Genomic DNA, 18,056 nt, shown 5'->3' with positions numbered 1-18,056 from the left:
AGGGACACTATATACAGGGCATAGGCACTTCAGCTCGTTGAGAAAATGAGAAATTTCACATGACTTATTCTTAACAATTTAAGAGGCTCAACTGTAATTTATAAAAAAATAATTATGTATCTTACTTAACCCCTTAAGGACACACGACGTGTGTGACACGTCATGATTCCCTTTTATTCCAGAAGTTTGGTCCTTAAGGGGTTAAACAGACTGATTTCTAAACATATTAATTGCAATTTAAAGACACATTACTGCTGTGTGGCTCTGTTATACACTTCGACACCAACAAATGGAGCTCCTAGAAAAAAACAAAAAATTGGGATAGAAATAGGAACAGTGGCCTCTGAACGGGCCCTCCTTGTGCTGTCAGAGACATCAAAAGATCTCCATGCATGGCCCAGGGCTCCCTCACTTCACAGAGGGAGCGTTGTGGCCTGTACCAATATAAGGTACAGACCACTTTAAGAGTGATCTCACAGACCCCCAGCTCTTTTTAAAGACTTTTTAAAAGTAGTGGGTACCTCATTGGTTCAGATCACAAAACTCCCCCAACAGACCACCAGGGAAGGTAATAAAGGGGGAGGGGGGCTGGACAAGCGCACATGCACACCTCTCAACTAGGTAACAGACACTAGACAGCCTCCCCCTCATACAGCTCTCACCATCTTCCAGACACACACACCACTCACAGAAACAGACCCAGTGCCCCAATCTGGCACTCTGCCTAGGCCATGGCCAACCTTAATACGGTTCAGACTGTCCCGCCTAAATATGGACCATTGTGAGGTAAGGATACATAGTTCTGCCAAAGACCATATCATAGCCTGGCCATGCATTCTGTTATAGAGTAGTTGAACTCTTCTTAACCCCTTAACCCCTTCAGGACGGAGTCAATAGTGCACGTTCTGATCAAAACAAAACGTAAACAAAAACTGGAATTTGCGCTATATGTCTGTTCACCCGTAGTTCCACTCTTTCAAATTATATGCACCCACACTTATTATATATCATTTTGTTCAGGAGAAACAGGGCTTTAATCTATCATTAACTATTCATATATGGAACATAATTTATTATGAATAAAATTAAAAAAAAATGTGAGAAAATTAGATTTTTTTTAAAATGTGCATTTCCGTCTGACATTTTAACTGTGAATGTCATAACACTGTTAGGTTTTACTGCAAAAAAATGCACAGATTTGTAATCAGCAATGTCTCACGAGTACAACAGTACCCCCCATTAACAGGTTTTATGTTGTTTTGGAAAGTTACAGTGTCAAATATAGAACATTCCATTTTCAAATTGAAATTTTCCAGATTAGTAATGTTACCTTTGAGACGGTGTGGTAGCCCAGGAATGAGCATTACCCCCATAATGGCATAGCATTTGAAAAAGTAGACAAGCCAAGGTATTGAAAGTGGGGTATGTGGAGTCTTTTTAGTAGCCACTTAGTCACAAACACTGGCCAAAGTTAGCGTTCATATTTGTTTTTGTGTGAAAAAAGCAAAAAACTAATATTTGGCCAGTGTTTGTGACTAAGTGGCTACTAAGAAAGACTGGACATACCCCACTTGCAATACCTCGGGTTGTCTACTTTTGCAAATGGTATGCCATCATGGGGGTAATTCTCATTCCTGGGCTACCATACGCTCTCAAAGGCAACATAACCAATCTGGCAAATTTCAATGTGAAAAAAATGAAATGCAAGCCTTATATGTGACTCTCTAACTTTCCAAAACACCATAAAACCTGTACACGGGGGGTACTGTTATGCTCGGGAGACTTCCCTAAACACAAATATTAGTGTTTTAAAACAGTAAAACATATTACAACAATAATATAGACCATAAAAGTGCCGTTCGCTTGTAAAAAATGCGAAAAACGTCACTTTTACTTAAAATATCATCGTTGTAATACAATTTACAAGTTTGAAACACTAATATTTGAGTTCAGCGAAGTCTCCCGAGTAAAACAGTACCCCCTATGTACAGGTTTTATGGTGTCTTGGAGAGTTACAGGGTCAAATATAGTGCTTGCGAATTAAATTCTCTGCACTTTCTCCCTGTGTTGTCAGGCATGTCAATCAAATTTTAATTAATCAAATCACATAATTACATTAAAAGATTATTTAAATATACACGTAGAATTTTAATATATATGCATTTATAGGTATTTAAATTCTACGCGTATACTAATGTAATCTTTTATGTATTTATCTATATATATATATATATATATTTGGGGTTATTTGTATTTTATAATTAGATAGATATATATAGAATGTCATTCTAAGTGTATTTTGTTACCGATATATATATATTAATAACAAAATACAGTTAGAATGAAATTACATATGCATATATAATTTATATTAAATTTTGTTTCAATATTTTATTTATTTTATTATTTTATTTATTTATTATTTTAATTATACATATTTATATATAATATATATATGTACATCTATTATATATATAATATATATACATATTATATATATGTAACGTCATTCTAAGTGTATTTTAATATTAATATATGTACTTATATTAATATTAAAATACACTTTGTATGACGTTACATATATATAATATGTATACATATTATATATAATAGATGTACATATATATATTATATATAAATATGTATAATTAAAATAATAAATAAAATAATAAAATAAATAAAATATTGAAACAAAATTTAATATAAATTATATATTATATATATGTAACGTCATTCTAAGTGTATTTTAATATTAATATATGTACTTATATTAATATTAAAATACACTTTGTATGACGTTACATATATATAATATGTATACATATTATATATATATATAATATATATACATATTATATATATATATATATAAATATATTTATTTTATTTTTACACATGTCTAATTTATTTTTTTTACACCTCCTACCAGCAGGGGGACTGTCTGATATTTCAGACAGTCCCCCTGCTGGCAGATCCACAGCCAGCTATAGGGGGCCATGTGATCGCTCTTTGAGAGCGATCACATGGCCCCCGGGGGCCTCATTTGCCGGAAGGGGGCTGCCTGGGCTCTCAGGCAGCCCCCCAGAAGAGGATCGCGGCGGAGGTAAGTACACCTCTCTTCTTGGGGGCTTAAGCCGTTACGGCGTACCATGCCGTCGCAACGGCTTTAAAGCCCATTTAATGCGTGACGGCATGGTACGCCATAACGGCGTTAAGGGGTTAAGGACTGAGCCAAATGTACACGTTGTGAACAGAACAAAACATAAACAAAACCTGGCATTTGCGCTATATGTCTGTCCAACCGTAATTCACCTCTTTCATATTAAATGCACCCCCCATTATTATATATCATTTTATTCAGGGGAAACAGGGCTTTCATTTAATATCAAATATTTAGCTATGAAACATAATTTAATTTGAAAAAAATTGGGAGAAAATAAGAAATTTTATTTTTTTAGTTCTACATGACATTTTAACTGTCAATGTCATAATACTGTTTGCTTTAACTGCAATAAAATACACATATTTGTATTCAGCAAAGTCTCACGTGTAAAAACAGTACCCCCTATGAACAGGTTTTATGGTGTTTTGGGAAGTTACAGGGTCAAATATAGTGTGTTACATTTGAAATTGAAATTCGCCAGATTGGTTACGTTGCCTTTGAGACTGTATAGTAGCCCAGGAAATAAATTTACATCCATAATGGCATACCATTTGCAACAGTAGACAACCCAAGGTATTGCAAATGGGGTATGTCCAGTCTTTTTTAGTAGCCATTTGGTCACAAACACTGGCCAAAGTTAGCATTAGTATTTGTTTGTGTGTGAAAAATGCAAAAAACGCCAATTTTGGCCTGTCAGGGTATTTATATCGGCAGACATTTTTTGCTATGATAGAAATTAAAAGTGTATATTCTGAGTCACTCTGAACAGACCAGACTCCATTTTGTTATTTTCAAGTTAACAAAGAGACACGACATTTCTATCCTTTCTGTAAAACTAGCCACTTTGCCAGAGCTAAAGGAATGCATAGTATAAACAAACCAAGTGATAAGAGACTGTCTAAAATGCTAATGGAATAAATTCTAAACCCAGACATTTGTGACAGAGAAGATTAAATAATTTAATTTTACTTTCTATATGTACAAGATTCCCATTGTATTGAAGAGGTCAAAAATAGTTTACGGGGGGCGGGGCCGGACCGCCGAGCTGGACGGTCGCAGGCTACAGAGGCTCCTGCTACACAGCTTAAACTACGCTGAAAAAAATATATTTTCTTTGAAAAACTAACCGTAAACCACACAGCCCGAAGCAGCGGATCTGCTGGTGCCAGGGTGAGGCTGGCCTCTCCGGCTACAGTCCCCTGGAGGAGGAAACTCTGTCCCGACTGAGGCTTCTCCGGCGGTGAGCGGGGCGGACGGCCGCCGCACCGCTATCCTGCCACACAACACCCTGACCGGGGCTCAGGCTCGAGCGGACCCGGCCCTGTCCCCCCCCCCCCTATGGACCGGGGGGGTGATCCCGGTCCTCGCACGAGGGCATGACAACTGAAACACCAAGGCGCCGCCGGCACACTCGAGGGCCTCACAGCACCACGCAAGATGGCGGCTGCCACGCGCCCCGCAGTAAGCAGATGGGTGCACATAACTGTAGAACACTGAACACACAACATCACGACCTGACTCGGGCCAGAGAGGCCAGAGGAGTTGAAGGCTCCGCCACACCGATGCCCCTCAAACGAGCTCCAACAAGCGACAGTAACCTTCCACGAGATAGGCGGGCAACAATGGAGGCCTACCAGACCCAAAGCGGCGGATACACCAGTACGCACCACACTCACAACCCTGCCGCTAAGCGAAGAGGGCAGCATAGGGAGGCGATGGACTCAACACTGCTCCTGGAGAACATCCTTACCTCGGTCCCCAACAGAGACTAACTTAAGAGCCACATCTGGAGAGACAATGCTAGCACCTAAGCCTAAAAGGACGTTTGCACCAACTCAAGCCGACAAGCTGGGGCAGGCCACGCAGCGACGGACCCACCAAGACGGCGGCACCTGAAACATTTACGAACTGTTGATCTATCTAGGTGACAGTATGCTATACATGTTGATCGATGTCTGGCCTGAGCACACTTAAGTTTGTACACTGAGCCACAGACCACAGCTTGTATCTCTCCCAATGCAACCCATAACTAAGCTAGCATAAAGGGCACACTAAAAATGCAGGGTTTACCAACCCACTTTCACTCCTGTCTAGCTAACAAAGGAAAATCTCCAATCCAATGTGTAAACTATGTGTATACCCACTGTAGCGGGCGCAATCCCAGATAAGAGACACCATCACATAAAATAGCACATGCTCTGGCTACCTCTTACAGCACTACACTAGGAATTGAGTTGCTTAGGGCAATAGTGATATTTACTAGCTATTGGGACACTGCTGTTAATCTTTATTTAACTAGATATATCAAAACAATGTTTATATGTCCACATTGCCCAGCAGACCTTTACATGTGTCCTTAAGACTCACTAGCAAGGTTTAACAGCTTGCACTAAGCAAGCGTAACTTAATGTAAGAGACAACAGCTAGACGTCGCCTGTATTACTCACCTTATATGTGATGTTTTTATGTTTCACAAGCGTGTTTGTTATGCAGACAGGTGGAAACTTACTGGCTTATATACCTATATATTTTATATGGTACGCCTAAGTTTGAGTTCCCCTTAGCTACGCGTTTACTTTTTACTTAATCTTCCTATTGATTGTTATAACATGCCCAGACTTATATGCCGCCTACGATCTAATATACCGATATGTCAGTTCATGTCTCAACTAATGGGCCTTATCTTTTCATGTCTTTCATTATTTCTTCCTATAAGCGAGGATATGCAATAGAAATGTTCACCATAATCTACTTTTCAGAAGCGAAGATGTAACTCAATATAATTAATGCGAAGAAACTACGTATGACTAGCCTGTTTTACTAATATAAAAATGTGTATGTTCCAACTAAATGCTACATAACGTTTAACAAATCTGTATGTACAAAATGCTGGATTCTGCTGTTGTGGCATTACTGACAAGCGGTTTTTCTTCATGCACAATAAAAATAAAGAATTAAAAAAAAAAAAAAAAAATAGTTTACGAACTGTCATTTTAGGAATTACTACAGAAAATGCCGACACAATGTCTGGAAAAACCCCAAAGAAACCTTTGAAATGACAAGTAAATATAAAATATAGCAAACATATATATAAGCCAAAATGACGTCAAAATAGCCACCAGAAAAAGTTAACGCTTTCCTGGATAGGTATGTTTAGTGGGACGAGACTGCCCTCTATAAACCAAATACTAAATTGTTATTTGGGGAGTAACCACACCTCCAATTTTTCTATTGGTCTACGAACAGAGAATTTTTCCCTTTAAAAAAAGTTAAGACAAAGGGAAGAGAGAGAGTAATCAAGGCAGATGAATGCAGAGGTATGCAGATGAATGCAGAGAAAGTCGGAAGCAGGCTAAGAAAGAAAAGCAGAGTCAGAGCGAGAAAGAAACATTCCTTGACACTTAGCTACCTGAGAACATCTGGTGAGAACATCTCTTTAACTGGTAAATATACTGGTTTCATTTAATTAATCTAATTTAATTAAAATTTTCTAATAGCATGATATATGACTGGATAAATCACGATCAGATTTCGATATTTAGAAATCTTAGTTAAATAAGAGAAGTACATTATAAAAATTTCTATTCTGCAGATGGACATATTAATAATTATGTATTTATGTGACATATCACATGTTAGCATATCGTGATATTTATCCAGCTGTATTGATTTGCTCTAAAATAAGATAAAATATCTGTTTAGACAAGTTAAAAATTCAGCTTATAGAACATAGTAGATTTATTTTATTGGATGGGTTCAGGAAGTGACTAATGAACTGGTTTAAGTGTTATTTTATTTAAAATTATATAAGAATAGATCATAATTACATAGGAGGTCTAGCCAGCATTGAAAGGGTTATTCTAACTGTCGGCTAAAGTTTGTATGGCTTTACGCTGCACTCTGAGGAATTCTGTTCTCTGTGTGAAACTTTCTTTGTTTCTGTGAAGCCCATCATAAATCGTCTTGACAGCTAATGTTGTAGATTCTAAGCTGTGTTAACCGTTGGAAAATATATTACCATTTGTATTGCATATTCATGTTATACTAAAATTTCATTGATTATTGTCACGCATGTTACTTATTATTTTAAAAAATGTCACAATAATTTAAATCTATTTTTATAACAAATTGTGATTTTATTGATATGGAATACATTTCACTTACACGATAACCATCTTTGGGATCTGAGAATTGAAATAGTGGGCAATTCTCAACTGTTTACTATTATTATCCCATAAATATCCCCACAGGCCAGTGTTTGTGACTAAGTGGCTACTAAAAAAGACTGGACATACCCCATTTGCAATACCTTGGGTTGTCTACTATTGCAAATGGTATGCCATCATAGGGGTAATTTTCATTCTTGGGCTACCATATGGTCACAAAGGCAACGTAAGCAATCTGGCGAATTTTAATGTGAAAAAAATGAAGCACAAGCCTTATATTTGACGCTGTAACTTTTGAAAACACCATAAAACCTGTGCATGAGGGGTACTGTTGTACTCGGGAGACTTCACTGAACACAAATATTTGTGTTTGAAAACAGTAAAAAGTATCACAGCAATAATATCATCCGTGTAAGTGCTGTTTGTGCGTGAAAAATGCAAAAAAACTTCACTTTTACTGGCGATATCATCGTTGTAATATATTTTACGGTTTTGAAACACTAATATTTGTGTTCAGCAAAGTCTCCCGAGTAAAACAGTTCCCCCCCCATGTACAGGTTTTATGGTGTCTTGGAAAGTTATAGGGTTAAATATAGTGCTAGCAAATTAAATTCCCTATACTTTCGGCATGGGTTGTCAGGCAGGTCCCGCTAATTGTAATTAATTAGGATACCTAATTATGTAAAAATATTACAGAAATATATGTGTAGAATTAATATATATACACACATACACGTATATATTTATGTATATAGATATATATTATTTCGTTCTACGTGTATTTTGATAAATATATATTAATATCACAATACAGTTAGAACGAAATAACATCTATATATTTTTTATTTATTTTAATTATTTTTTAAATTTTATTTTTTACGTATTTACATATTTTTTTTATTATATATATATATATAATTATTTGTTACCTAGGTGAGGTGTTTTTAAATAGTACTATGTAGGATTTGAAATCACTGTTTAGTTAATAAGCGAGTGCACTGGTTTGTGTATTATATATATATATATATATATATATAATATCTAAGTATATTATTTATTTTTTTACACTGATTAATTTAATTGTAATTTATTTCCAGCCAGCAGGGGGACTACCTGTCATTACAGGTAGTAATGGACCTCACAAGGACCTTACTCTCACCTGGCCGCGGGGGGGGGGGGCGCTGCTGGAGGGCGGACGTGCCGCGGGGGGCTCCTTGGGAGTCCCCTTAAACGCGATCGCCGGCGACCGGGTAAGTAAGAAAAAAACGGAGGGCGTACAATTACGCCCGGCGGCGTTTAGAGCTGCTTAAAATAGGGCGTAATTGTACGCCCTCCGGTCGTAAGGGGTTAAAATGTTGTGGAAGGGGTCTGTTTACAGGTGCAGGCACAAACCATGCAGTTAATGGAAACGCTGAATCCAAACTAAAGGCACAAATGTTTATGCCTGACCCTATAGCAGACATAGGCAACCTTCGGAACTGTAGACGTTTTGGAGTACACCTCCCATGATGCTTTGCCAACATTGTGGGTGTAAGAGCATTATGGGGGATGTAGTCCACAATAGCTGGAGTGCCGAAGGTTGCCTATCCCTGCCCTATAGTGTTTTAAAAAAACAATTTATAATATTTAATATATTATGAAGAGTCATTTAGAATTCACTCACATGGCTTTCTGAATGAAGCCTTATAGGGACACGCTAAGCATCAAAACAATGTTAGCTTAATTAAACAGTTTTGGTGTATAGAGAATGGCCTTGCAGTCTCACTGCTCAATTCACTGCCATTTAGGACTTCTGTTTATGCATATACCGTATATACTCGAGTATAAGCCGAGTTTTTCCAGCACATTTTTTGTGCTGAAAAACCCCAACTCGGCTTATACTCGAGTCAGAGTCTGTATTATGGCAATTTGCATTGCCATAATACAGACTGGGGGGAGAGGGGTGCTGGCAGAGCTGTACTTGCCTGTCCTGCAGCTCCTGTCAGCTCTCTCCTCCTCCGCGCCGTCCGTTCAGCACCTCGGTCAGCTCCCAGTGAAAGTCTCGCGAGACTTACACTGGGAGCTGACAGAGGGAGCTGCACAGACCGCGCGGAGGAGTAGAGAGCTGACAGGAGCTGCAGGAAAGGTAAGTACAGCTCTGCCAGCACCCCTCTCCCCCCACTGAACTACCAATGACACTGGACCACCAGGGAAGGAGCCCCCCTCCCTGGCCAGCTAGCAAGCAGGGAGGGGGGACGAAAAATAAAAGATAATTTAAAAAAAAAAAATTAATAATAATTAAATAATAAATAATAATAAAATAAAAAATAATAATAATATATCAAATGCCCACCCCCACCAACACATACACCAACACACACTGCACTCACACACACACAGCACTCATACACACTGCATTCAATATATACGCACACACACTGCATTCAATATATACGCACACACACTGCATTCAATATATACGCACACACACTGCATTCAATATATACGCACACACACTGCACTCATACACACACACACTGCACTCATACACACACGCACTGCACTCATCCGCACACACTGCATTCATACGCACACACTGCATTCATACGCACACACTGCATTCATACGCACACACTGCATTCATACGCACACACTGTAAATAAATATTCAATTAATATAATTTTTTTAGGATCTAATTTTATTTAGAAATTTACCAGTAGCTGCTGCATTTCCCACCCTAGTCTTATACTCGAGTCAATACGTTTTCCCAGTTTTGGGGGGTAAAATTAGGGGCCTCGGCTTATATTCGGATCAGCTTATACTCGAGTATATACGGTAATAAGGTTTCATTTTCAGACAGTACAGTGTGTTTACTTTAGAAGATTTTAACTCCTGCTCTGTTAGTTTAACTAATCATGTACAGAAGGCTCATGCAGGCTTGAACAGGCTATTAACAGAGGAGATAAGAAATTTAACATTTGACGTGTAGTTACAGGAACTATGTAGGGACACTGTGTAGATCACATTGCCGGGGAAGTGTAACTAGGTCTGCATAAGCAAAGTTATTTAATTTCTAAAAACTGCAAATAATTAAGCATTGACAGAATTATTTGTACACCAAAACTACTTCATTAAGTTGTTTTGGTGCCCATGGTGTCCCTTTATGTGGAAAAGCAAACGGTTTCCTCAAGCAAGCAAGGTAAATTGGTTAAGCAGGAATATGAACGTATTGCAAAAATAACACATAAAAGCCCATTCTAGACAAGAATCTGTTACAAAACATGTTAATTATATATTCATGAAACATTATATTAAACACAAAGCATATATTAGTAATAAGATTCGCGAGCAGTAAAGTTACTCCCAAATGTAATGTACTAGCAGCTAGCATGCCACTTATTATAAACTGCAGATAATTAAACTTGGAGATTTGGTGTACTAATCACAACAAACTCTTGCAGGTCCGGTTATATTATCTATGAAACAAAATCCATTAACTGACACAAAAGACAAAAGTTTTGATTATATAGTATAATAAATGTGTAATATATATATCTCTATCTATCTATCTATCTATCTCTCACATAACAAAAAACACAAATGAAGACATAAACCCCTTAAGGAGGTAGACAATTGTTCAAGTTTTGAACCAAAACAAAACCTAGAATTTGAGCTATATAACTGTTCAACCATAATTTAACTCTTTCATATTAAGTGCACCCAAACATATATAATTATGTTCAGGAGAAATAGGACTTCACATAAATTCACATTTAATATGAAATATAATTTAATATGAATAAAATCTAAAAAATAAAGTGTGAGAAATTAAGAATTTTTATTTTATGTTATTTTATTATTAAATGTTATTAAGTTCTGCATTGCATTTTTTTTTTGTATTCTTTATTTTGGTTGTGCAGGTGGTTACATATTATTAACGGGCGCCACAACAGCGCATTTCAAGATTACAGTATGTATGCAGTGGCAGACAGAATGCACTTTTTTTTCATATAATGTAGCGGATATCACGCTTAAACAAAACAGTTACCTTATCGGTAAAAACAATGGAAATAGAAGAAAAAAAAAACGCTTGTTAACATGAGGTAACCCAAGGTGTGAAGTAGAGTGTGACATTAGGTGCCACTTGGTGAGCGCGGCTGTATTTATGTTAGGCATGCAGCTTGGTATGTGGTTCGTAGACCTCTTCAATGGGTCTGCATTGCATTTTAACGGTGAATGTCAAACTATTGTTAGCGTTTACTGCAATAAAACAAATATTTGTACGCTGTGCCGTCTCACGGGTACAACGATTCCACAAATTACCCCCATCAAGAAAAAGACTCTACACGGGTCGAAACGTCGATTGTCACCAGATTGGCGCAGAGGTTAAAAATTTGGGCTGGTGGGAGAGCCAGGTCATTAAGACACGCTATGCCGCCATAACAGCGTTAAAGCCCTTGTTTTGAAGGACGTCATAGCAAGCCCTAACTTCAGGAAAGGGTTAAGAGCATCAAACTATGTAACATTATTTAATTTAAAAAGATAATTATGGATTCAATAGAAAGCAAAGTTTAGGTCAAAATCGCAAAGCTGGAAAAAATATATATTTTTTTTATTTGGTTATTTTGCTACATAATCTACAACTCCTGTATACTCACCACAATCCTAATTCAGTGAATCGACAACAATGGTAGATTCTATAGTGAAATTGGCAATCATTATCTCATTCTGGTCTATGGGTAATGATCTTACCCCAGAAGCTAATAAGTTTGTCCCCCCCACAGTTCCAGTGACAACACAGGAGAATTAGAACTGAATAAAACGCCCCACAGATTTATACAAATTTAAAACAGTCACAGTTGAGCATCATCTGCAGATCTTAAGTAGGACCCTGGGAAGTGTTCGACTCTGGCACACTAATTTCTAGAAACCACGTTTCTACAATTCAGACTGACAATGTCTCAGACTTCAATTTTTATTTGATTTTTTTTTTTTTTCTGATCACTGGCCCTTTAAAAAAAAAAAAAAAAAAAGTTTAAAAAGCTGTGTTTAAAAAAAAAAAATTCACTGCGAAGTTCTTGCAGGATCAAGTCTGAAACATGATGCCTGTCTGTGCTCATTTGTACGTTAAGCTGGGAAATCTAGGGGAATTGTGGAAACGCGATTTCACTGAATTACTTTTATTTAAAAACACACAATCACATTGAATACACCTTCCAAGCAAATTTACATTCGATTATGCATGTTTATGGACAATATGTAAACAAGCAATTGCAACCAAATCTAGTTATTTCCCTAATCAAACAAAAAAATTAAGCTTGGATAACTGAACAATCTTAAAATAAAAACAGTTTAAAGCTTCCTCACTACTACAAATTTAGCATTGGGTACATTTCACAAACACACACGGAGTCTATTACTTTTCAAATTAAGTTCAAACCTCCAAGTCACACAAGGCAGACCTCTACAGCATCCATTTTATACCATCCTTGAGAAAAACAGACAGTGATGACAGAAACGTAAGGCAAGCAGGGACACATGAATCTACAGCAAGTTTTCTTAAATTACATAAGTTAAAAATGTATTTGAACACTAATGTAAACAGAGACCCATATAATGTTTTAATTACATGCAAAGTTGACCAGGTTAATAGCAGTCGTGTATTCGTAACCCTTTATATGTCAGGCCAAATAATTCTAGTACTGAAAAGCTAACCAGTGAAAAAGTACTTTTATTTTTTCAAATATATTTGGTTAAAAAAAAAAACACAAAGACAAACAACAACAACAACAATAAGTTTTAATGTAAGCATTTCTAATTGTACTACTTAATTACTGGGTTTTTTTTTTCAATTTTGTTCATTAAACCAGACAGAATGAGAACACACAAACAAAATCAAAGTAGCAATTAGTAACACGGCAGCAGATGCAAAATACTTTTACCACAAGAGATTTTACAAGACGTATAGCCAACAGAGCATAAGGTCGCAGAAGATGGGGGTAAGTTTATATAGGAACGGATTAGAAATTGTGTATAAATTTTGTCTGCACGTTCAGAAAAAAAAAAAGTGTAAAAGGTGAAATGAAATGGTAGAATCTAAAAACAAACTATTGCTTCAAAATTCTACGCTACTGATATTTACCCTTGAACATATAGAAAAAAATAAAAAAAAACAATGCATCTTTATGGGAAAAGTTCGGTGTATCCATGCAGAGGGTGGAGACACTGAATGTACAGCACTGCCCAAGGAAACGCCTCTAGTTGCCATCTGAAGTATGGCCACTGGAAGTGTCCCTAGGGAGCAATGTAAACAATGCCTTTTCTCTAAAGTGTTTACAGCAAAGGGCTGCAGGGACATGTTATCCTGACCCCAACAACTGTAGTTGTTCTAAAGTGTCACTTTAAGTTGTGCAAAGGACACTTGAATTTTTTGCAAATCAGTATGCAGCCCACCAAAACACTCAGATCTCCGACATCATGGGGGAACCACTGACCTGTACAAGAACATGAATGGTGTAAACACATCATTCAACCCCTTATGGCATGGAGAGGCTCTCTCCTAGCGGTTTATGTTACAGCCTTTACAACAGCTGCAAGTAACTTCATTATGTAAAGTTATACAAACAACACAGAAGCTAAATTTACAGTCTTGTGCAATTCATTGTTTTTTTTCTCCATGAAACACCTCAAGCCAACGGAATTACATTTCTGATAAACATAGTCTCTCCAAAAGCATAGGGGATATGCTTCCTACTATAAAGAGTAGGTAGTAATCCCCCCCCCCCCCCCCGAAAAGCATCTGATAGGACGAACATATGGTGCGTTCAGCACACATCGTCCCCAATGATCCGCCACGAGGAGCACTTTATTGGACTTCACCATGTAAGAACCCCTCCACAATGACATGGCAGGAGGTGAAGTGGGCAGGAATAAGTTTGTATTCCCAATGCCATAGTCTACCTTTAAGGACTACGTTCTTTCTTCAAAAGTCTATAAACAGTGGGCTAAAATAAAAATAAGTTTTATAATATGATAATAATAATAATAATTTTAGATAGAGATAAATATATCTATGTTTAAAGGGTTACTCTAACCATAATAACCAATACAACCCATGGTTGGAGTACCAAGGCATCATTGCTTGGTAATTGGGAAAACCATTTTACAATAGTGTGCTGTCTTACCTTGGTCCCTGTCGTAGTTCCAGAAGCTGGATGCTGATCTTACTTTTTATGCACTGGCTGAGAATGCCAATGAACCATATTCGGAGCACAGAAACATGTACACAAATTACACTAATGATGCTGCCAGAGGGGGACTTACACAAACTCCAAACTTCATATGGTGTTCTGCATTCACAAAGCTAGAGATATAAACTCTGTCCAAAATAAAATATTACTCTTAATACATATTCCCCATAGACCTCAATGCTGAACGTGAGTGTATAGCATGCGTGAGTGTATAGCAGTGAAGTAGGTTCCTGATGCTGAAACGGCAGGAGTTGAAGAGGTGCAGCGCAACCAACATGGCAGTGCCTGTGAGGGACAAGTTCAGGTAAGTAATCTCACCATTACCAGTCCTGTCCCCCTACCCCCCCCCCCAGCCACCTGCAGTGATGACAACATCGGGTGGACTGTGAGAATTCAACAAAGTCCCCAGACAGTGTCAATATCGCTTAAATCTGAGTTTACTCTGCATTACCAAGAGTCTACAATGCTGTTTGGTTACTTAACATCTGTAAAAACTGTTATAAGTCATGATTAATGGCCTTCTTGATTGGACATACTACCAGTAACATCACATGAATTTCCATCTGTATCACTGCTACAACGAGTTTTGAGACACAAGAGCCATACACAGTTCAACTCAACAAGGCCATAGCCATGTCTTGCACCAACTAACAAATCAGCCTCCAATGCACTGGATGAAAAAAATAAAATTATATATATATATATATATATATATATATATATATAAATTATTTTTATTTATTTTTTTAAATATAACCATCGGTATATTGGTTTGATACTACAGTACTAAGTAGCGTTTTGTTTAAATATCTACTGATTTACATTGCAAATTTAAAAAATTGCATATTGGTCTGGAAGGACTAAATATAGAAAAATACATATTAAAAAAAGTAATAATGCATTGTGTGTAACATTATAAGGGACATCGTATTTTTTAGCTTTTCGCAAAAAATACACTTACTCATCTCCATCTGGACACATTCCTGTGGTTTCATCATATTTAGTACAATAAACGTCAGGGCTGTAGTTAAAGGTCCCATCACGCCTTCGGATGGGTCTGCGTCGGCGCTGATTTAAAAAATGCCAGTTAAAACAGGTGAAAGGTCTGTGCTGCATACATTTGTGCTGCAAAAACAGTGGGCACTGTTCGGTTCTAAATTCCTTTAAGTATCTGTTTAAAAAGAAAAAAGAAAAGAAAATTAGATTTATATTCTATTACAGCATCTGCACATTAAAAATTATTTTATATTAAAAGGGAAGAATATACTGAAAGGTCCTTTTACACAAAAAAAATATATATATAGTATCCCCATTGCTAAAAAAAAAAAAAAAAAAAAAAAATATGCAAAAACATTTAAAAAATGCAAGAAAAAAATATATTAAAAAAGGTATATTGTGCTATACAATTAGCCTGTGCAATAAAAGGGGCCATTAACTAAATGTTGATTGGCACACTACTAAACATCATGTTTACCTTAAATGTTCTGCATTAACAACCAAGCGATTGTGACTTTCATGCCTACAGGGCAATGAAAAGACAAAAGACAAAAAAAAAAAAAGTTTACAAACACTTCCAAAATTATCAAAAAGACAAAAAAAAAAAAAAAAATATTCTCCATTTCTCATGAACACTTCTCATGCATGAGATATGCGAACGCAAGGAGCACTTAAAAGCAGGAAGACCATTTTATGTTAACAACCACATTACACTAATAGCGGTGGTGTTTGCAGAACTAAAAAAGACAACGGGCTAGATTCTATTTTAAAAAAAATAATAATAATCCTACATCTGGTAATTTAATTTTCCCATATGCTATTCAGTTACCAGAGTTACCGTAAGTTTATCTCATGTAACAGAACCCAAGCCCATGTACGCTAACAAAGTTTAAGCACAAAACCGTGCTACATAGTTAAGGGGGGATTAAGAATTTATATGCACACATTAATATTGGGTGAAATACCTTGAATGAGTATCACTGGCAATGTTAATCCAATGACCCCCTTGTGAACATCAAGAAACATATACGTATATAAATATATATATAAAAAAAAACATATATTAATTTGCTAAATAATGTAACAGTGGGTCTCCATGGTGATCGCTCCTTATTTAGAACTTTGGGCCAGAATTGCACCCAGTTATGTATATAAGGTAAATTATATTTTATTTTTTTTCCCAAAGAGTGATGGAGGAGTACACATATTACACTGGAATTTAAGCAGAACTGGGTAAATCAATAGGGAATGCAAGCAGATGGTGACAGACATATCATAAATTCCAATCTCCTATTGTTTTCAGGGGGATGAGAAGTCCGCAGATATTGTGGGTGTCTGGTAACAGGTGCCCAGGGGTGAGAATGGTGATTGGGGTGATAGTGGGGTGATTGGGGTGTGAGGAAGGGGTGTTATTGGGGTGACAGTGGGGTGAGATTGGAGGGTGATAGTGGGGTGTTATTGGGGGGTGATAGTGGGGTGTTATTGGGGTGAGATTGGAGGGTGATAGTGGGGTGAGATTGGAGGGTGACAGTGGGGTGTTATTGGGGTGACAGTGGGGTGTGAGGATGTGAAGGAGGAAAAGCGGGTTTTGATTTGAAGTCAGGCTCTGTCCAGGAATGAGCAGTCGCAGCTCGCAGCGTGATTCACAGACACAGTTACGCCAGGTGGATGCCGTAAGCTGCAGTGTGAGGGCGGCGCGCTACGCAAGCGGCGTAGAGGCTTTTCCAGCGAGTCTCGGTGTGGGAGAGCGGAATGGCAGACGGTTCGCAGGGAGGAGGTTCGGTTTCAAGGTTCGGCTCCGGGCTGGCTGGCTGGAGGCGGGGCAGGGCTGTGTTTGGATGTTGGGGCTGGGGGTGTTATGAGGTGGTGGGGGGTCGCCCTGGGTGTCTGCTGTGGGGGGGCGGTTTCCCGTACTTACGTGTAGTGAGTGGGTTTCTCGGTCTGCGGGGATCCGCTCAGCGCCGTTTTCGAAACCGACGGCATTTTCAGTCAAAACAAAGATCTGCGCATGCGCGGGAATCCGGGGGCCACTCAGCTCTCCTCCTCCCGGGCCACGCCCCTCAGCTCTCCGCCTCCCTGGCCACGCCCCTTAGCTGGCACTTAGCTCTCCTCCCCGGTCGCGCCGCTCAGCTCTCCGCCTCCTCCGCCACGCCCCTCAGCTCGCCTCCTCGGCCACGCCCCTTAGCTGTCACTCAGCTCGCCTCCTCGGCCACGCCCCTCAGCTCTCCACCTCCTCAGCCAAGCCCCATAGCTGTCACTCCGCTCTCCTCCTCCCCGGCCACTCCCCTCAGCTTTTGTCCTCGAATAAGCTGTCGGTCAACGCTCCTCCTCACTAGCCACTCCCCTCATCTCTCCTCAGCCACTCCTCTCTCTGTAAGCTCTCCCCCCCCCCAGTCCCCTGTCACTCATCGCTCCTCCTCACTAGCCACTCCCTTAGGCTCTCTGTCACTCAACTCTCCTCCTCAGCCACTCCCCTCAGCTGCCTGTCACTCAACTCTCCTC

General features: G+C 38.3%; 1 protein-coding gene across 5 annotated transcripts in view; it reads right to left on the bottom strand.

Annotated features, from left to right (window-relative positions):
- UNKL (unk like zinc finger) overlaps positions 1 to 17,561 on the bottom strand; it is a 79,671-nt gene extending 62,110 nt beyond the window's left edge. For 3 of the 5 annotated variants that reach the window (XM_063430392.1, XM_063430393.1, XM_063430395.1), the window contains exons 1-3: positions 17,473 to 17,561; positions 16,033 to 16,077; positions 15,520 to 15,729 (exon numbers count right to left, since the gene is read on the bottom strand). In XM_063430392.1, the coding sequence (XP_063286462.1) occupies positions 15,520 to 15,729; positions 16,033 to 16,077; positions 17,473 to 17,537 (320 nt within the window). In that variant the 5' untranslated portion in view covers positions 17,538 to 17,561. The remainder of the gene's footprint in view (positions 1 to 15,519; positions 15,730 to 16,032; positions 16,078 to 17,472) is intronic. The other 2 variants (XM_063430394.1, XM_063430396.1) reach the window with 1 other exon arrangement.
- Positions 17,562 to 18,056: the final 495 nt, after the last annotated feature.

Source organism: Pelobates fuscus, chromosome 8, assembly GCF_036172605.1.
Source record: "Pelobates fuscus isolate aPelFus1 chromosome 8, aPelFus1.pri, whole genome shotgun sequence".
Taxonomy (NCBI): Eukaryota; Metazoa; Chordata; class Amphibia; order Anura; family Pelobatidae; genus Pelobates; species Pelobates fuscus.
Note: the sequence above shows the minus strand (reverse complement) of the source record. Positions and strands in the feature narration are given on the sequence as shown.